The 21,441-nt window shown below is 39.7% G+C and overlaps 1 protein-coding gene across 1 annotated transcript in view; it reads left to right on the forward strand.

The window, feature by feature from the left end:
* SUCO (SUN domain containing ossification factor) overlaps positions 1-16,346 on the forward strand; it is a 178,808-nt gene extending 162,462 nt beyond the window's left edge. Inside the window, exons 23-24 of the mRNA XM_029284770.1 lie at positions 14,791-14,846; positions 15,100-16,346. Coding sequence (XP_029140603.1) covers positions 14,791-14,846; positions 15,100-15,543 — 500 coding nt within the window. The 3' untranslated portion in view covers positions 15,544-16,346. The remainder of the gene's footprint in view (positions 1-14,790; positions 14,847-15,099) is intronic.
* The last annotated feature ends 5,095 nt before the right edge of the window (positions 16,347-21,441 follow it).

Consider the following 21,441-nt stretch of genomic DNA (forward strand, 5'->3'; position numbering starts at 1 on the left):
TAAAGTCTCTTTATCTTTCGTTGACATATTTTTAGCTAATATTTTAGTCTTATTATTATTTACTTTAAATCCAGAAACTTTCCCATACTGAGTCAAAATCTGTGTCAAATTTCTTACTGAGTCAATCGGTTGAGATAGAGTGAAAACCAGATCGTCAGCAAAAGCTCTAAGCTTATAATCATTCTTGTCCAAAGTTATTTCTTTTATAACCGGTGATTCTCGAACCTTAATTAATAAAATCTCCAAAGTCAAAACAAATAATAGAGGTGATAGTGGACATCCTTGTCTCGTACCTTTCTCAATTTTAAATGAGTCTGTCAATCCTCCATTTACTACCACTTGTGCTGATTGTAATTGGTAAATAGCCTTTAACACTGACAGGAATCTGTCCCCAAAATTCATTCTCTCCACCAGTCGTAACAAAAATTGCCAGTCCAGTTTGTCAAACGCCTTTTCAGCATCCAGAAATATAAAAGCCGCTGGAATTTGATTATTTTTATCCAAATATTCAAGCAGATTTACAATTTGTCTAACATTATTCTTCATGTATCTACCAGTTATAAATCCAGATTGGTCCACATGTATAATCCATTTCAATACTTGCATTAATCTATTAGCTAAAAATTTTGCAAAAATCACAAATTCTCCAATGATATGTAAGGTTACAAATTCTAAAAGGTGTTTAATTTACAGAAGTTATATATTATTTTTTCTTAATCTCCATCTTGATTATGTTTGATAAATAACAGCTTTTTCAACTCATTAATTCATGGAGGAATTAATGGGCTATAAATTTTCTCAAATGAAATACAGTGTTGAAAGGAAGTTATTTTTCCCTCAGTTTCTGGCCATTCAAGAACAGACTAGTGATGACACGTAAGGCAGGATACAAGATGCAGAGACTCCTAATCATGAAAGGTCAAACTAAACTGCAATTTTCTTCTTTTTTTGAAAAGTTTTATTAATTTTCTAATTTTACATTTAAGTATTTAAAAAGCAATGTGGCGGCTGGGTTAATCAATAATTCAATAGCATACAAGTCTCTTTAGTACAAATCTCAAACTACCACATTAAATATTTTTTCTCTTTTTCCCTTAGTATTTACTGTCTCATGTTTAAGCTAATACAATTCTTATTATATCAATTAAGTAAAAATAATATTGCTACATTTATCAGTAGTTGTTAGCTTATACATATCATAATTGCTTTAACATTCGATCTTTATAGACAATATCCTGTAATTAGTTTTTCCCAATTTTTAGTTTCCCATCAATATTTAAATTTAACATTTAATATTTATAATTTCCAAGTTTTAGGTAACTAAATGTTTATTACATTTATCAAAAAAAATTAACTTATATATAGCAATTACTTTTACAATCAATCTTTATAGACAGACAATATCCTATTTATTTGTTTTCCCCAATTTTTAATTTCCCATCAATATTCAAATTTAACTTTTGATATTTATATTTCCAAGTTTTAAATGACCAAAGTTTTCTTTATCTCAATTCATAGCATAATCTAGTATTCAAAGTATATATCTTGTCTGTTTGAGTATATTCTATTTTAATTAATAACATGATATCCTCACTAATGAATCCAAACCCCAATTTTCTTCAGCCTTATTCTAGCTTTCTTTGCCAACTCACCTTCCATGTTCATGCTTTTAAATCATCAAATAGATCTCCCTCTGTTATTGTATATATTATTTGAAATAGAAGAGACCATCCAATCGCCATTCTTTTGGAAGGACTATTCCATCTCCCCGTAGTTGTCCTGGAATGTTTATCTTCCCTTTGGTCTGTTCTTCTTCTTGCTCCTCAGATTTCTTCTGGTTTATATAGAAAGTCTTTTCCATTTTCAGTGTTATCAGTCCCTTTTGTGGGTTTTCCATTAACTGTGTTTGTTGGTCCATTGAATCCTCTATCATAGTGTTTGATTGTTCCACTTCTTCTATTGTGTTCTGCGTAGTTGATTCTTTAATTGTAGTCAAAGTTAGGGTTTGAATATCTAAGCTGACATTTCATCAGAAGCTATAAGAATAGTTTCATGAATTGCTTTCAACATAGAAAGAATATGTTCCTGATCTTCATCCATGTTCTCTTAGTGGTGTATTAAATTAAAAGCTTTACAATCAGGGAATGAAAATAATTTTATCACTGGGTATAGAACACAGCTGAGCTTCTCACAGCTGATATCTGCCAAGGTTGAAGGAGTCTTATCTGTAGTCTGGGCTTCAAGCCAAGTCTTTTTTAGACAATAACAGGTTGTAGTATCAGGTTTAGGCACAAGATGTCACCAATGCCGTTTAAGGTTTTTTAAGTCCAAATTTTTTATAATTTTTTTCAAATTTTACTTCTTTTTTGCAAGTAAAAACCCAAATCTTCAATAGGGATAAGAATTCTTTTGGTCCCCAAATTTTAGAAACATATAAATCCAGTTAAAATAAGGTTATTCTTTCAACCTTTTAAACTCCCCTAGATAGTCAGTCACCGCTGCTCTTAGAGGGTGGGATAGGATTTCCCTTCCCTCTCTTCACAGGGGGAAAAATACTTTGGGCAGCTTATACAGGTAGAAAAGAAGTTAGGATTGAAGAGAGGTTCAGATCTTACCCAGTCTCATCCGCGCTGCTTTAGAAGTGCCTGGTGGTAAGTTTGACTTTGGCTGTCTGCAGCCTAGTGACGGGCCATATTTCTATGGCCGGTCATTCGTCCGCCGGTTTGGAGGGCTCCCCGGATCAAGTGGAAGGATTATCGCCCTCCCGCAATCAAGCAGGGATCCCCTCCTTGCTTGCCGCCCCTACAAGGCAACTTTTGACCCTTTCCAGGGTCCCCCAGCGGTGCGAAATCGAACACGGAAGATGGAGCTCAACTTCCAGCGTCCGCGGCGACTGTGATGGCAAACTGGAAGTCTAAGCTGCAATTTTCTTATCTGCTGGGCATCTGGCTACAGACTTAACCATAACTAACAGCCAGCATAACTCAATACCTAGGAAGATCCTGGAAAAGATAATCAAAAACCAGATCTGTGAACAACTAAAAACTAACAAATTATGAGAGGGACCTTGGAGTTCTAGGGGATGATCACTAGACCATGAGCCAGCAGTGTGCAGAAGCAGCCAAAACAGCTAATACAATCCTGGGTTGTATAAACAGAGGCATAGAATCAAGAGTACGCAAAGTATTAGTACCACTATATAAAACCCTAGTAAGACCATGCCTGGAATACTGCAACCAATTTTGGTCACCATATCAGAAAAAAGATGTTAAGAGCTTGGAAAAAATTTGGACAAGAGCAGCTAAGATGATCAAAGGCCTGGAGACTAAAACATACAAAGAACAGCTGCAAGACTTAGGTCTGGCTAGTCTAAAGAAAAGAAGAAATAGGGGAGACATGATAGCAGTATTCCAGTATTTGAGGGGATGCCACAAAGAAGAGGGGGTCACGTTATTCACCAAAGCATCAGAGGGCAAAAACAAGAAACAATGGTTGGAAACTGAACAAAGAGAGAAGCAACCTGGAATTAAGGAGAAACTTCCTGACAGTGAGGACAATTAACCAATGGAACAGCTTGCCTCCAGAAATTGTGGGCGCTCCATCACTGGAGATTTTTAAGAAGAGGCTAGACCACGGGTCGGCAACCCGCGGCTCCGGAGCTGCATGCGGCTCTTTCAGCCGTCTCCTGCGGCTCCCAGCCATTTTGCAGCCCCCCCAAAAAAAGTGGGACTAAAAAAGTTGAACCGATTTCCGGTTCCGGATTGCGGTGTGTGCAGTCATGCGGAGAGCTCCATCTCTTTGCCGGCTGCTTTCCCTCCGCTGGCAGACCCTTAATCGGGTCGAAAAGTCACCCTGGAGGGATGGCCACCCTCAAGGCCCTCATTGACTGCGGAAGAGCAGCAGCTCCTTCCGCGGTCCGAGCTAGCCGTCGGAGAAAAGATCGGCCAGTAAAATGGCCGATCACCTAACTGCACCAGCTGAAAGTCAGAAGAACAGCTAAGTGTGAAGAACCACCGTGGAGAAATCTGGGTGAGACCTCCCCTCTATTTCTTTCCAACTATTTTCCTGTAAAAAGCCTCTGAATGACTTCCCTGCCCTAAGAGAGCGGCGTTTGTTTACTTGGGAAAAAAAGCTTTGAACAAGACTATAAAACAGTAAATTTTTATTGGATATTTAATTTTTGGGATATTTGGGGGCCCTGAAAAAAATCCTTATCATAGAACATTATTATTATTTTATCTACTATGCTGGAGTTATTTGCATTTTTTTCTATTTTCCTAATGAGATTAAAAAAAATAAATCGGAAAAAAAGATTTTACAGCCTACTGAGGACATCTTGTGGTGAAAGGTGTTACTGCAATTGTACTTTCTCTTGGTGTTTGAAGATGGATTTGACTTTCAAATGATAATAAAAGGGAAAAGATAAAAGCCTTGAAGCAACTGTGGGCTGAATTTGCTTACTAGAAATTGTGGAGGTGGATATTTGTTGACTTCTAATAAATATAGCTTCTACTAAAAGACTAAAAGACTATTTTATCATGGAAATGGAGGAATCTTACCCACAACTTAATTATGAGCTTATATTGGAAAAAATCCTGGAAGCTACAGAGTACATGAAATCTTGGAGAAAAATTAAAGATCATTTTGCAGAACCACAAACTGAATTTCAAATTTTAATGGACCAACCTATAGGCCAAGGAACAATAAAGGAGGAACAGACTAGCTTTAAAGAGGCCTATATGCAACAGTGCACACAATTTAAAGAGATGGAGGAAGAAGCTACTGATCAATTGAGCTCTAGAAAAACGCTTGACTTAAAATCTCAAACTGAGACTCTAATTGATCATTCCACAAGTCAACTAATTACTACAGAAGAGGATATTTCACAAGCCTACGTACAAATTATGGAGAACTCTGATGATCAAAGAATGACTTCAACTGAAATACTTGCAGTCTTAAAAGCAACAGTAACTGACTTTCAGATGTGATCTATTAAAAGCTGTGATAATCTGGATAATCAACTAGTAACTACAACATGGGACAAAATTGACTATACTATCCAGATGATACTGGAAGAAAGGGAAGAGAACTTAGACCAGATTGATGTGTCGATAAATACCCGTACTCAAATACTGAGATTTGATGGTACAGATGCGGTATTATGGAAACCGGCCTGGCACAGAAAGAAAGCTAGAGTTAGATTTAAAAATGTGATTTAAAATTTTACTTAATGGGTTAAAAAGGCTTTAGAGATCTGGACTAACTTAACAATTAACTGAGTATGTGAAATTAGCAAGATGATATTTTGTGTAACAATATGCTTGTTTTAGATATGATAATTATTTGGATGAAATTTAAATCTTATCTAATGGGCTGAAATGATTTTTTATAGAAATAGATTGACTGATAGATTATATATTTAAAATAGAGTAGAGTAATATTTTTATTTTAAGTAGGATAACCATTTTGTAGTGGAAGAAGAAATAAGAGAGATTTTAGACTGTTACTGTCAGAATATTATGTGTATTGTAGATGGGATACCCGAAGTGCTAATAATATGTTTATTCAAGATTAAATTGGATTATGGTAATTGTAAATTAGTAAATCTTAAAAACAGGATTTGGATGTAATGTAGAAATGGATTAACCTAAATATGTTATACTATTTGAGGGAAATAGAGAGGGAACATTTAATGAATTAATTTGAGTTATGTATATGTGACTTTGTCTTTGGATGATTGATTACCCCATCACCACAGTGTTTCTTGAGCACTTTGATGTAAAAATTAAAAAAACTAATAAAACTTGTTTATAAAAAAGTTGAACCAATCAATTCAAACTTCTCACGAAAAAAAACTCTCAATGTTTGAATTGATTGGTTCAACTTCTTTGGTTTGTGGGATGCCGTCCACCTGTCAAACCCCGTGGGCTCGACATAAACGGGAGGGTGGGAAAAGACAGCTCCGGAGGGAAGCAGTCCCGTTGTCAAGGTTCCGTCTAATGAAACACTTCAAAGAACTTCCAGGCATTGTTTATCCTAAAAGCCTTTATTACAGTGTAACAGAGTGTCGGCACAGCATGGATGGATGCCAAGATCTGAATTTCCTTTCCTTTGCACATAACATTCCAGGCTATTCCCCTCCCCTATTTTGCTGTCATGATTCACATTTTCCAATCAACCTGGAGGGCAAAGCTTCACTTCCGTTCCCTTCCCGCGTGCAGTCCTTATCTTTCTCCTCCCCCCCCCCATCATCTGAATTAACTCTAAAAATACCAGACAGTTCTGCATATCTTGTCAAAGCAATAATATCCAATATTAGCAGCATTGACATCCGGCCCCCCTTACAAAAAGGATAGGTCCTGTATGTGAACAAAAGCATATGTCAGGGATTATCCCTTGGTTTGTTTGGGTTTTTCTCATGAAATCTTTTGATGGGTCGGTCAGCCTTCACATCGTTAGATTTCACCCAAGTAGCCTCGGACAGCGAGCACCCCTTCCATTGTACTAGGTACTGCAATTTCCCTTAAAAAATTCTAGAGTCAAGAATACGTTTCACTTCATAGTGAGTCTGTCCCGCAACTACGAGGGGCCCGGGTGCCTTCTTAGGGGGAGGTCTTAAAGTGGAGCCCCAATAAGGTTTCAACAAGCTGCAATGGAAGACAGGGTGAATCCTCCCTAAAAGCCTAGGGAGTTTCAATTCTACTGTGATGGGGTTGATGATCCTTACTATGGGGAAAGGCCCCAAGAATTTTGGTCCCAATTTCTTGCTGGGCAATTTGAGGCATAAATATTTAGTTGACAGATAAACCTTTTCCCCAACTTGGAATGTTTTTTTGGGGAGCCCTCTTTTTATCAGCCTGCTTTTTGTAGGTCTCGGAAGACTTTTTTAATACAGTTTTCATGTTTCTCCAAACTTCTTCCCACCCCCTCACCCATTGATCAAGTGTCTGGGAGGCGGAGGGCACCTGAGGGTATTCAAGTATTGGGCTGAACTCTTTTCCCGTGGCTACTCTGAAAGGCGTGTAGCCGGTACTGCTGTGAACAGAATTATTGTACGCAACCTCCGCAAAAGGGAGGAGGTCAATCCAGTTTGTCTGTTGGTGGCTGTTTGAGAGCATTAAGACGGAGGGCTTCAGGCAAATACAATTTCCCCCCCTTGTAAGCCAAGCCATCTTTCCTCATGTTCACTTTTGTATTGGGGTAATCGGGATAGCGCATCAGCTAGGAAGTTTTTTCCTCCTGGTATGTACTTTAGAGTGAAGTTGAAGTGGTTAAAGTACTGTGCCCACCGTACTTGCTTTGGGGACAAAGCCCCGATAAGGTTTCAACAAGCTGCAATGGAAGACTGGGTGAATTCTCCCTAAAATTCTAGGGAGTTTTAGTTCTACGGTGACCGGATTGATAATCCTTACTATGGGAAAAGGCCCCAAGAATTTTGGTCCCAATTTCTTGCTGGGCAATTTGAGGCATAAATATTTAGTTGACAGATAAACCTTTTCCCCAACTTGGAATGTTCTTTGGGGAGCCCTCTTTCTATCAGCCTGTTTTTTATAGGTTTCAAAAGTCTTTTTTAAAGCAGTTTTTCTGTTTCTCCAAACTTCTTCCTACCCCTTCACCCATTGGTCAAGTGTCTAGGAAGCGGAGGGCACCTGAGGGTATTCAGGTATTGGGCTGAACTCTTTTCCTGTGGCCACTCTGAAAGGCGTGTAGCCGGTGCTGCTGTGCACAGAATTATTGTACACCACCTCCGCAAAAGAGAGTAGGTCAGTCCAGTTTGTCTGTTGGTAAGAAACGTAGCATCTAAGATATTGCTCCACCATTTTGTTAGCGGATTCTGCAGCCCCATTGGTGGCTGGATGAAAAGCAAATGATAAACCTTGAGATGATCCAATTAATTTAAGAAAACTCTTCCAAAACGTCGCTGTGAACTGCACCCCCCTGTCCGAAATTATTCGCTTAGGGGCGCCATGCAGCCGGTACATATGTTTCAGGAACAATTTGGTCAGTCGTTAGGCAGATGGGAGTCCTTTGCAGACGATGAAATGAGCTTGCTTCGAGAACAGGTCTATCACAGTCCAGATCAGGTCTTTTCAACCTTTTCACCGACTGTACCACTTTTAGGCTATGGCAGTATTCGAGTACCACCTAGCAAGGTGTCAAAAACTTGATGACCCAAAAAAACAAAAACCTGTTCAAAGTTGCAATTGCACTGAAATGGCTTATGACCATTTTTCACACTTATGACCATTGCAGCATGCCCAGGGTCATGTGATTTATATTTGGATGCTTGGCAACTGATTCACATTTATAATTATTACAATGTTCCAGGGTCATATGATCCCTTTTTGCAACCTTTTGACAAGCAAAGTCAATGGCTGGTTCCAGTCTGCTCTGTAGTCGGGGATAGGGGACTGGACAGTTTGCTGCTCAGTGTCCCTCCTGCCCGCACCGGAAACACTTAATTGATGGGCCTGTAGGTGGCCTGGGTCTCAGCCATTGCAGTAGTTGGAGGCTTTCGGGGGGGTGATTGCTGTTCGGGTTGCTCTGGTTGCTGCTCGGATTCAGGTGGATGAGGTTTCTTATAGCGGGCGAGCTGAACGTCTAGCTTCACCGCTGCCTGGTACCATTCTTGCAGCTGATCAGGTACTCCTCGATAGATGCAGGCTTGAGAGAGGTGATCATCTAATCCCTCTATGAAGTGATGGATTAGGGATTGCTCTGGCCACCCCTCTATTCGACCTGCTAACTTACGAAATTCTCGCACGTACTCCAGGGCAGGCCTGCCAGCTTGTTTTATTTTGTGGATTTGTTCTCTTGCCTTTAGGTCAAGAGATGGGTCCTCAAATTTTTCTCTCAGCCCTAGGAGGTAGTGGTGGGGGTCCTCCAATTCGGGAGCTTGCTCATTGTATAAATTGTTCAGCCATTCGGATGCTTCTCCCTCTAGGCTGGATGCTATCACATTGACCATGGCACCTGGGTCTGGGTACAGATAAGCCCAGACTTTCAAATGAGAGCATACTTAGTTGAGGAAGAAAATCAGTTTCTCCGGGTCCCCATCGAAGGTTGCTCTGAAAAGGGGTGCAATTATAGCCTGTTGGGGTCCCCACTGTGGCTGTTGCTGCTGGCCCCATCCTGGTTGCTGGTTCATGCCCAGGGGTTGCACGTTCAGGGGCTGTGGCCATGCCCCCTGTTGCTGTAAGTCCCTCAGCGGTTACTGTAGGTTCGGGGGTGATGACCAATCTCCTTGCTGTGGTCGTCTTCCCACCAGCTGCTGATCTCCTGGCTTCTGCACCACCCCAAGCTGTTGTAAGGCCTCTATTAGCTGTGGCAAGCTCAGATGCTGCTGATCATCTACCTGTGGGGGGTGCCAATCTCCCCATTGCTGCAGAGGCCACAGACTGGGATTCCCTCTCTCTTCAGGGCTGGAGTCCCTGGCAGGGGAAGACAGGATCTGAAAGGCTTTCTGATCTGCAATGGAAGGGCTGTAGGTTCCTCTCTGCAGGAATTCATTTCTGCTTTTCACATCTGGGTTTTGAAATCTTTCCAGTGATTCACCCAAAGCTTGAGTAGGAGGCGATTCGTTAGCTCTCCACCATTCTGCTTTTGAAGTCTTTGCTCCCAGCTGGGAGATCTGCCAGAATTCATCTTCCCACAGCATGCTGTCTGTTGTGTCCTCCTCTGGGTTATCAGCAGCTGCTGGGTCTTCAAGCAAACTCACTTTTTTCATGATAGATTTTCCTTCCCTGAATCTTTACCAGCTCCTCTCAAGCCTAGAGACAGCGGATGGAGTTCAGGACCCCAGGTCGTTTGAAAAGGATTTCAGATCTTAGCATGATGTCATGGTTCCAACTAATGAAACACTTCAAAGAACTTCCAGGCATTGTTTATCCTAAAAAGTCTTTTTATTCATGTGACAAAATGTCGGCACGGATGAAGAGGGGATGCTAAGTTCTGAAATCTCCACCCCCGAGCAGTTATTTTTGCTAGCATTTTCCCTCCCTTATTTTGCTGTCATGATTCACGTTCTCCAATTAGTTTGAAGGGCAAAGGTTCTCTTCCGTTTGCAGCTCATACATTCTTCCACCTCCCCTCCCAGCGTTTTCTGAGTTAACTCTAAAAATACCACACAGCTCTGCATATTTTGTCAGAGCAAGAACATCCAATGTTAGCAGCTTTGACACTGGAGCTGTTTGCAAGTTTTGGGGGGCTGCCATTCGATTATAGCTTTCACCTTGGCTGGATCCATTTCAATGCCCTTGTTGGAAATTCTGTAGCCAAGATAATCTAATTGGGTCTGGTGAAATTCACATTTTGACAATTTGGCATAAAGCTTGGCATTCAATAGTTTCTTTAACACTTCTCTCACCATCTTTATGTGATCAGTCATATTCGTGCTGTATATCAGGATGTCATCAAGATACACCAAAACCCCTTTGTACAAGTGATCATGTAGGGCCTCATTAATCAACTGCATGAACACGGCTGGGGGCCCCTGTAGTCCAAATGGCATGACCTTGAATTGATAGCTCCCCATAGGTCTGTTGAAGGCAGTTTTCCACTCGTCTCCCTCCTTTATTCTCACCTGGTAATATGCCTCTCTCAGGTCTAATTTAGTGAAGACACTCCCCTTAGCCAGATGGGTTAATAAGTCCTTTAGGAGGGGGAGGGGTATTTGTTTTCCACACTCACAGCATTGAGACCTTTATAGTCTACGCAGAGACGAAGAAACCTACGCAGAGACGAAGAGAATGCACTTGGTTGAGGAAAAAAACCAGCTTCTCTAGGTCCCCATCGAAGGTTGCTCTGGAAAGTGGTGCAATTATAGGCTGTTGGGGGTCCCATTGTGGCTGTTGCTGCTGGCCCCATCCTGGCTGCAGATTTATGCCCAGGGGTTGTATGTTCGAGGGCTGTGGCCAATCTCCTTGCTGTGGTCGTTCTCCCACCAGCTGCTGATCTCCTGGCTTCTGCACCACCCCAAACTGTTGCAAGGCTTCTATCAGTTGCAGCAAGCTCAGAGGTCGTTGACCATTTACCCGCTGGGGAACCCAATCTCCCCATTGCTGCAGAGGCCTCAGACTGGGATTCCCTCTCTCTTCAGGGTTGGAGTCACTGGTAGGGGAAGACAGGATCTGAAAGGCTTTTTGATCTGCAATGGAAGGGCTGTAGGCTCCTCTCTGCAGGAATTGATTTCTGCTTTTCACCTCTGGGTTTTGAAATCTTTCCAGTGACTCACCCAAAACCTGAGTGGCAGGCAATTCGTTAGCTCTCCACCATTCTGCTTTTGAAGTCTTTGCTCCCAGTTGGGAGATCTGCCAGAGTTCTTTCTCTGTCGCTCCCCCCCCCCCCCGGGGAAGCTGCTGCTGCCAGGGTGCTGGCCTCAGGCAATCTTTCTTCTTCCATAATGAGATCTTCGTCAGCCTCTCCCTTTACTTTAGGAACAGCGACTGGGGGCCGGGACCCCTAAATGGTTTGAAAAGTTTGTAGATCTTGGCATGATGTCAAGGTTCCGACTAATGAAACACTTCAAAGAACTTCCAGGCATTGTTTATCCTAAAAGCCTTTATTACAGTGTAACAGAATGTCGGCATAGCATGGATGGATGCCAAGATCTGAATTTCCCTTCCTTTGCACATAACATTCTAGGCTATTCCCCTCCCCTATTTTGCTGTCATGATTCAAATTTTCCAATCAACCTGGAGGGCAAAGATTCACTTCCATTCCCTTCCCGGGCGCAGTCCTTATCTCCCCCCCCCCCCATCATCTGAATTAACTCTAAAAATACCAGACAGTTCTGCATATCTTGTCAAAGCAATAATATCCAATATTAGCAGCATTGACACCCGCAGCCAGAAGCCGGCGGTCCAAGCGGAGTGGCACGGAAGACCTACTGGTCGGCGTGTAAGGCTCCCGCGTTGCCGGTGAGCAAGGCCTGCCGTCCGCGGCCCGGTTCCGCACCCTGACGACCAGCTTGACCGGCTTTCACTGCTCCAGCCCAGGGATGCCAGCGGCATAGAAGACAGTTTAGTGGCGCTGCCCTGGGCAGGGCATCCTTGCAGCGGACAACTCGGGCCCAGATATTTCTCGCGACTTGGGACTGGAGACACTGGTGGTGCACGGCCCGGACTGTAGGCATTGCCATGGGACCACCCCCTGCAGTGCCAGCTAATGCGGTGTACTTCCAGCGGCGGAAAAGGGGCTTGAGCTGCAGCAGAACAAGAGACACTGGGCAGCATGAACTGAGCACGGTCTTGATAAGCAACAAGCCAAGGCCCTGCCTTCCTCCTGCCGCTGCTCAGTTTATGCTGCCCAGCTGCCGCCGCTCAGTTTATGCTGCCCACCGTCTGCCTGCCTGCCTGTCTGCCTACTTGCAGGCCTCTGTGCTCCTTCCCCGAAGCATGCAATTGCTCAGAGCCCCTGCCCCAAAAGGTGCTGCTTCCCCAGCGGGAGCCAAGTTTGCAAGCCTCGCCAGCAAGCCAGGAATACCAAAGGTCCAGAGGGTTCTCTCCTGCTGCAGTGCCGCAGTGCCTGAGCTGACAGGGGAGGGGGTGGGGGGTATCCTAAAAAGTCCTCCAGTTCAGGCTCGGGGCCGGTCCTCTTTCCCCGGCCACAGGAGAAGGGGCGGCACAGGGTCTCCACTTGGGCGGGCGGGCAAGCGAAACCCCGAAACCTTTTGCGTTCGTTTGCAAAGAGAAGCATGCCACATTAGCTCCCTCCCGAGCTGTCTTTCCCCGCTGCTTCCTCGCCCTCCCAATGAAACAACCCCAGAGAGCTGGAAGACGTCCTTTCTCCCACTTTCCGCTTCTCATCCTCTCTTTTCCACTCACCCCTCCCAGAGCAAGCCAGAAGCCTCAACTCCAGCCTCCCGCAGCAGGCTGAAATAGGTGAGCCTGAGCTCACCTCTCTCATACAATGAGTCTGCTGCCACCTCGGAAGATTTGCCGCAGCAGCTCCTTCTCCCCGTCGGCCCCCTCTTCCCCTCCCTCGGAACCTATGCACCAAAAGGCGGAAAGAAGAAAGTCCCAGAGAGGGAGAGCGCGGGGCGGGGGGGAGCAGTCTTTTCCGAGGGGAGGAGAAGCCAGGACAGCAGAGCCGTCCATACCAGAGCTGGACTGGGGCAGGGCCAGTGCATTTCTTGCCTTAGGCTCCACTCTTCAATCAAGCCCCCTGTTGCGCGCGCACACATGCACACATTTTGCGGCTCCCAGTTTTTTATTTTGTGAGGGAAACGGGTCCAAGTGGCTCTTTCAGTGTTTCAGGTTGCCGACCCCTGGACTAGACAGTCACTTGTCTGAAATGGTATAGGTTCTCCTGCTTGAGCAGGGGGCTGGTCTAGAAGACCTCCAAGGTCCCTTCCAGCTCTACTCTAAAGTTACAACCAGTAGCCAGCATTGGTTTGTCAAAAACAAATCACGCCAAACCAATCTCATTTCATTCTTTAATAAAGTGACTAAATTAGTAGACCAGCGAAACGCTGTGGACATAGTATACTTGGACTTCAGTAAGGCATTTGATAAAGTAGACCACAACCTGTTGCTTAGTAAGCTAGAAAAAGGTGGGATAGACAACAACACCATCAGATGGATCTGTAGCTGGCTAACAAACGATACTCAGCGAGTAGTGCTCAATGGTACTACATCAACATGGAGAGAAGTAAGCAGTGGGGTACCACAAGGCTCCATCTTAGGCTCAGTACTCTTCAATATCTTCATTAATGATTTAGATGAGGGAATAAAAGGGGAACTCATCAAATTTGCAGATGACACTAAATTGGCAGGAATAACCAACACCCCAGAAGACAAGCTCAGTATCCAAAAAGATCTTGACAAACTTGAACAATGGGCCCTATCCAACAAAATGAGTTTTAATGTGGAGAAAAGCAAAGTTTTACATTTAGGCAGGAGAAGTCAAAGATTTAAATACAGATTAGGCAAGAGCTGGCTCAAAAACAGCAACTGTGAGAGGGACCTTGGAGTCGTACTGCACAATCACTTGACAATGAGCCATCAGTGTGCAGCAGCAGCCAAAAAAGCTAATACAATCCTGGGCCGTATAAACAGAGGCATAGAATCAAGATCACTCGAAGTATTAGTACTTTATTAGTACTTTATAAAACCCTAATAAGACCACACCTGGAATACTGCAACCAATTTTGGTCACTATACTACAAAAAAGATGCTGAGACCTTGGAAAAAGTTCAGAGAAGAACAACTAAAATGATCAAAGGCCTGGAGACTAAAACATATGAAGAACGGCTGCAGGACTTGGATTTGGCTAGTCTAAAGAAAAGAAGAAATGGGCGACATGATACCAGTATTCCAGTATTTGAGGGGCTGCCACAAAGAAGAGGGTGTCAAACTATTCTCCAAAGCACCAGAGAGAAAGACAAGAAACAATGACTGGAAACTGACCAAAGAGAGAAGCAACCTGGAATTAAGGAGAAACTTCCTAACAGTGAGGTTTTTAAGAAGAGACTGGACAGTCAGTTGTCTGAAATGGTATAGGTTCTCCTGCTCGAGCAGGGGGCTGGATTAGAAGACCTCCAAGGTCCCTTCCAGCTTCTGTTCTGTTCTGTTCTGTTCTGTTCTGTTCTGTTCTGTTCTGTTCTGAATAGTGTAAAATCTACTCAAAGAACAAGTTCAGAATCTACTTTAAATGTATCACTTATATATGCTATATTATTTTTTCTGGTTTTATTGACTTTTAATGTTATTGCCTGTCTTAATAAGAAAGAATATACATAACACATACAAAAATACTAAGGTACTATCTATATATCCTTTTTTCTTTTAGTGAACCCAGATGACTTCTACATTGTAGAACCATTGAAGTTTTCCCCAGAAAAAAAGGTATGTTATTATAGCTGACCTAAGAGCAGCATTATATAAACTTGTCCTAGGAGTTAAGAGGCTTTCACTTAACAATCTAATTTTATTTTATTTTACTTATCTATATATCATATTATTGTATTTTACTCCAATTTCATTTTAAATTGTTTTTATATAGGATTGTATTAATAATTTGTGTTTGGAACTCTGTATTTTGATATGGCCTATGGTCTAATCAGTAAACTAAACTAAACAATCTATTTTTCTTTTTTAGAAGAAGCGTTGCAAATATAAAAATGAGAGAATTGAAACAGTCAAGCCAATAGCTGAAACAAATCATTACATAGCTAATGGAGAAATAAAAAACAAGAAGACTTTTACCAATCAGAGAGACTTCTCTAATATTGGTGATGTATATCATTCTTTGTACAAAAGTCCGCCATCAGAAGGAAGTTCTGAAACCTCATCACAATCTGAAGAGTCCTACTTCTGTGGCATTTCAGCGTGCAGAGGTTTGTGCAATGGGCAAATCCAAAAGACAAAAACAGAGAAGAGATCTCTTAAGCGAAGACGTTCTAAAGCCCCAGAGCAGCAAAAACTCATAAAAAGAATTCAGACTAAGACGGGGTCCTTGCCAAGCCTACATGATATCATCAAAGGAAACAAAGATATAACTGTGGGAACATTTGGTGTCACAGCTGTTTCTGGTCACCTTTAAATTTTATTGAAAACTTCATAGTGGAAGTTTTTGTATGACAAATTCTGTTGTAGTAGGGTGATAGGCTAAAAAAGTACTGAGGAGCATCTAAATATTTTGAGGTTTTTTTTTTTAAAAAAAAACAAATAGTATTTTGTCAACAATTTTTCAAAGCTGCTTTTTTACATCATATCAATTTTCCCAACCATGTTCTATACAATTCCCATTATCCCCTGCCAGCATGCCTAATACTTGCTGACTAGGAATTATAAGAATTCCAAAGTATCCAGGGGGCAGCTGATTGTGGAAGGTTATTCAGTAATTTGAGGTTGGATGAAGACTGGGACATGGGGACTGTTTTTACACTTTTTGTGTAAATGTGTATGTGTTTTTTCATTTGACTTAATTTTTATCATATAACTGAAATGAGAGTACACCAGAGTGAATAATAAGGATGGTCTTTGGGGGGAGTTTCAAGATTATGTTGTATAAGTTAACTTATTGAGCACTTTCAGTAGTGCCTCCTTGTTTTCTTAAAAGAGCTAATGTCTTTTCTAAATTTCATATGTAATGTGACTTATTTAAAAAGTCTATGTTTTGCAGCTTTCATGTTAGTTTTATAGTGATATACTTAGTCTACACAGCTAATGAGATAGACTTATTAAAAGAATATGAATTGTGAAGTGGGCCTAAATCACAATGAGAATCAGAAGGGTTAGACTGTTTGTGTGAATCATAAAAAATTGCGACACTAGGATCTGTAATAAACAACAGATTTATGGTGTCAGTAGAAACTGTGAATTACAAAATAAATCTGAACATTTGTATTTAAATATGTTTACATTTTGTTTTACTCTGGGGCTAGGCTTTCTCACTGCATATTCTGGGGTTAAATTTGTATTTTTAATCATTCTTTCCATGGCTGCTATTATGCTTCCATTGCGCCTTCCAGTGCATTTTTATCCCCGTCCCTTCTGTCTACTGCTATTACAGTGTTGTATCTCTCATACAATAAGATAGTTTTGTCAAATAGGGAGATAAAGTGCTCTGCTTCATATAATGTTATCTTTACATGTGATAAAGCAAAATTGTGGCAGCTCTATTCATAATGATTTAGAAAGACATTAAGGAATATCTAAGAAGTAAGAAGTTTACAGAAGAAAACAGTAGCTGAAGAAAACAGTAATTACAAACATGTTTCTGCTAAAAATTAGAACTAGCAACCTTCTACCATACAAGGCAATTTTTTTAGCTATTTTAATACAGTTAATATACAAGTAGTCCCCGACTTAACAACTGTAATTGAGCCTGCAATTAGTCGCAAGGCATGATAGTTTTTAAGTAGGTCATCATGTGATAGTGTCTGATTTTACAATCGTTTTTGCAGCTGTTGTAAAGTGAATACTACAGTTGTAAAGCCAATACCATAGTCATTAAGTAGATCCAGGTTTCGCTGACAGCAGTTTCTGGAAAAAACGCAAGTTGCAGTCACCTAATCGCAGGATGCTGTAATTGGCCATAAATGTGGGCCGTGCCAAGCACTGCAAATGGGGAGATCAAAACTTTGAATCTGGGTAACAAGCCCCTTTTTCAGGATCTTTTGTAACTTTGGTCACTAAGTAACTGGTCATAAGTTGAGGACTACCTATAGGTCTAATATAGATAAGGTGTAAGGACCCACCTCAATTTTACATCTTAAAAAGACAGAACTCTTGGAATGTCTCTTCCAACAGAAATCTTTATTAAGAGAAACTGATTACAGGCATGCTAGACAGGATCTGGGGAATCCTCTCCCACCACTCAATGTTTTAAAGTGTTCCCAAGCAGCCCCCACCCCACAGTTCTTCCGGGCGATTCAATCCGTCAGTCCGCTCCGTCGGCACGATCACTCATTTTCTCTTTTTCCAGATTCCAGGCGTTGCATTCCCCCCCCCCTTTTCCCTCACTGCCGGCAAAGGGGAGAACTTCAGAGGGAGTAGGATGAAAGACGATGGCCGCATTGTTATGGTTAGTCCTCTCAAAGAGAAACACCCGGTCACTTTGTAGTTAATGAAGGAAGTGAGAGTCATAAAACCCCCATGCTTACCCTCCTCCCCTTCCGTAGTATGACAGAATCCAGAAGAGAGTAAGAATTGGTTTTATATCAGAGTAGGTAGATAGAAATGAAATATAATTGGATTCTGACATAAGGTCTTCAAAGCTCCTAAATCCTGGCAACAATGGCCTCATCTGGATGGACATTTCTTCTTCTGTGGCCTGCTGGAGTTGGCCTGTCAGGAAGTCAAATGCTTCAGGATGCTGAAATAGAAAAATTGTCTGGTGGTTAAATTTGCAATAGGAAGGAGGGGAATGAAGGTTGACATTCATCTCTGCCCTCAAAAAAATGGTTACTGCCCTGTTCTGATGGGCAACTAGGCAATACAAAGAAACTCTAGACTCTCCAGACAAAGTTCCAGAAGTACCAGGGAACAGAAAATGGTTTGCTTCAAAATTATTCCTAAAAGTAGAATTTGGCTTTAATCAATGAAATCTTTGCAGTACAAGCATTTCTGGACTTTTTATATATATATATAAGTTTTTTATTGATTTTTTTCATACATTCAGTAGTACTTGTTCAACAAACATGTTGTCTGAATTTTATATTCACTAATACAGATTTAATTCCTAATCCTTTATTCTTTTCTCTGGCCATTGATAAAATAAGTCCCAAGTTAATATTGGTAATATTCTGTTTCTTCTTTTTCTTTCAACCTCAAAGTCAGTCTGTCCATCTCCGTACATTCTAGTATTTTTTTAATTATTTCTTCATCTGATGGTAATTTCTTCATTTTTCCAATATTGTGCGAATATAATTCTTGCCGCTGTTATTACATGTAACATCAAATATATGCTTTGTTTATCAGTCTTTTCTGGCATTATAGCTAATAAAAAAATCAGGTTTAAAATCTACATGTTTTCCCAAAAAATTTTCTAGCCACGTATGTATTTTTTTCCAATAACTCTTTGTTTTGGCACATCTCTACCAAACATGGTAATAAGTACCTGACTTGTGTTTACATTTCCAACATCTATCTGACATGTTTTTAAACATTTTTGCTAATCTTGCTGGTGGCAAGTGCCATCTATAAAACATTTTATATAGTTTTTTTTACAAGGAGTTGACATTGTCAATTTATAGTTTCTTTCCCACAAGTTTTGCCATTTTTCTAATTCTATATTATATCCAAAAATTTTGCCCATATTACCATTGTTTCTTTGACTTGTTCGCTTTCCATTTTCAAATTCAATAGAAAATTATAGATTTTCTTAATTAATTTCTCATCAGAGGTTAATAATATCTAAGTATCAAACAAGGTTTGCTCCTTATAAAATCCATACAGTTTAACATCTTTATCATATCTAACTTGCATTTGTAAGTATGCCCACCATGATAGATTTATACCCTGATTTTCCATTTCTTGTTTAGATTTTAAATTCCCTTCAGAATTTAGAATATCTCTATGTCCAAATTTTTTCATAATTAACTAAATTTGGATGTACAAATGCTTCCATTGTTGAAAGCCATCCTGGAATTTTCAGGTATATTTTACATTTTATTTTTTCCCATGTTAGTAGTAATGTGTTTCTTATATAGTGGTTTTGAAAGTACTTATGGATTTTATTTTTCCCATACCATAAAAAAGCGTGCCAACCCAGTTGTAAATCATGTCCCTCCAAATATAACAACCTTTTGTTTCTAAGAGTTATCCATTCTTTTACCCATGTTAATGCAGATGCTTGATAATATAAGACCCACTCTGGCAAACCAAAATCTCCATTTTCCTTGGCTTCTTGTAACATTTTCATCTTAATTCTAGCTTTCTTTCCTTGCCAAATGAACTTCAAAATTAATGAATTTAAATCTTCAAAGAATTTTTTCTCAAGTTTTATAGGTATTGTTTGGAATAGAAACAAAGTTTTTGGTAATATATTCATTTTCACTGTAGCAATTCTTCCTAATATCGACAGTTGCAGATTTTTCCAAGTCCAGTCTTGTTTGATTTAATAATTTTGTATAATTATCTTCTTTTATCGTTGAACATCTGGTTGTTAAGTATATTCCCAGGTATTTATCCTTTTTAACTATTTGTAGTTCTATTTTTTCTGACATTTGTTGGGTTTTTTTGCTTATCTGAGGGATTTTTAACTATTACTTTAGTTTTTTTCTGTTTATTTTCTACTATTTCTCCATACTGTTCTATCTTCTCCAGTAGTTTAGGGATCGTCTCCAAAGTTTCTTCTAGAATAAATACCAAATCATCTGTGAATGCTTGCAATTTGTATGTTTCACCTTTTATTTCTAGTCCTTTAATTTCTGTATCTTGTCTAATATTTCTGTTTAAAAATTCCAAAGTTAAAATAAATAACAATGGAAATAACGGACATCCTTGTCTTGTGCTTTTTCTTATCTCAAAGTTCTCTGTGTAGTCTCCATTTACAATCATTTTCGTTGTTTGTTTATTATATGTTGTTTTAATCATATTTATAAAGTTTTGTCCAAAGTCCATTATTTTTAATTGTTGGATCATAAATTGCCATGAAAAATTGTGAAATGCCTTTTGAGCATCTAAAAATATTAGTGCCAATTGTTTCCCTGGATGCGGTTCATAATATTCCAATATATCCATTATAACTCTTAGATTATTTTTAATTTGCCTCTTTGGTAAAAATCCATTTTGGTCTGAATGTATAAATTCAGTTAAAACTCTTTTCAGTCTCTCTGCTATTATTGAAGTAAAAATTTTATAATCCACATTTAGTAATGATATCTTTCTGTAATTTTTTATTTGTGTCAAATCTGAATCTTCTTTTGGTATTCAAATAATATAATAATCTGTCCATGTATTTGGGAGTTTAGCCTCCAACAAAAGTTCATTACATACATCCTTCAATGGTACACTTAATGTATCTTGTAAATATTTATATAGGTCCGTTGGTAGTCCATGTGGTCCCGGCGTTTTCTCATTTTTTTGTCTTCTTATAGCCTCTGTTAGTTTCATCATTGTTATTTTTTTTTCTAACATAGTTTTAAAGTTTTCTGAAATTTTTGGTAAATTATTTTCTTCCAGATATTGAATCATTTTCTCCTGTGAAATTTCTTCTATATCACATAATTTCTTATAGTATTCTTTAATTATCTTTTTTATTTCTTCATTTTTAAATTGTAAACAGCCTTTTTCATCCACTAAGTTATTTATCAGTTTTTTCTCCTTCTGTTTTTTACGTTTGTAAGATAACCATCTTCCTGGTTTGTTTGCATTTTCAAATAAAAATTGTTTTGCTCTTTTAATTTGCTGTGCCAATTTTTCTGATTCCATCAAATTTAATTTATGTTTTATTGTTTCCATTTGTCTTTTCAGTATTTTCTTTTGTGGGTTTATTTGTAGTTCTAATTCTAATTTTTCAAATTCTTCCCTTAGTAATATATATTGTTGTGTTTTTTTCTTTGTTTGTTTTTTTTGCCATACATGTTATAGCTATATCTCTAAAATATGCTTTGGCTGTATCCCATACATTTTGTAGTATCTTCTTTTTTGTTTTCTTTAAAGAAAAACTCCATTTCTTTTGTTGCTAATTCTATAAATTCCTTTTCTTTTAATATAGATTGATTCAAAGTCCATCTTAAATTTTTTTTATTCCCTTCCATGTCATTTTTAAAGGGTTGTGATCTGCCCTTGTAACTAATTCTATCTCAATCTCCTGCATAATTGTCCTTAATTCAGGTGTCATCCAAATCATGTCAATTCTGGACCAGGATTTACGACTGTTTGAATAAAATGTATATTGTAGTTTTTCTGGATTAGTTTCCCTCCAGACGTCTTGTACCCCAGTTTTCTCTATCATATTAAAAAAAGTTTTAGGTAATCTTTTTCTTCCACT

This window comes from Protobothrops mucrosquamatus, unplaced genomic scaffold (genome assembly GCF_001527695.2).
Source record: "Protobothrops mucrosquamatus isolate PMUCROS unplaced genomic scaffold, P.Mucros_1.0 scaffold926, whole genome shotgun sequence".
NCBI classification, from domain to species: Eukaryota; Metazoa; Chordata; class Lepidosauria; order Squamata; family Viperidae; genus Protobothrops; species Protobothrops mucrosquamatus.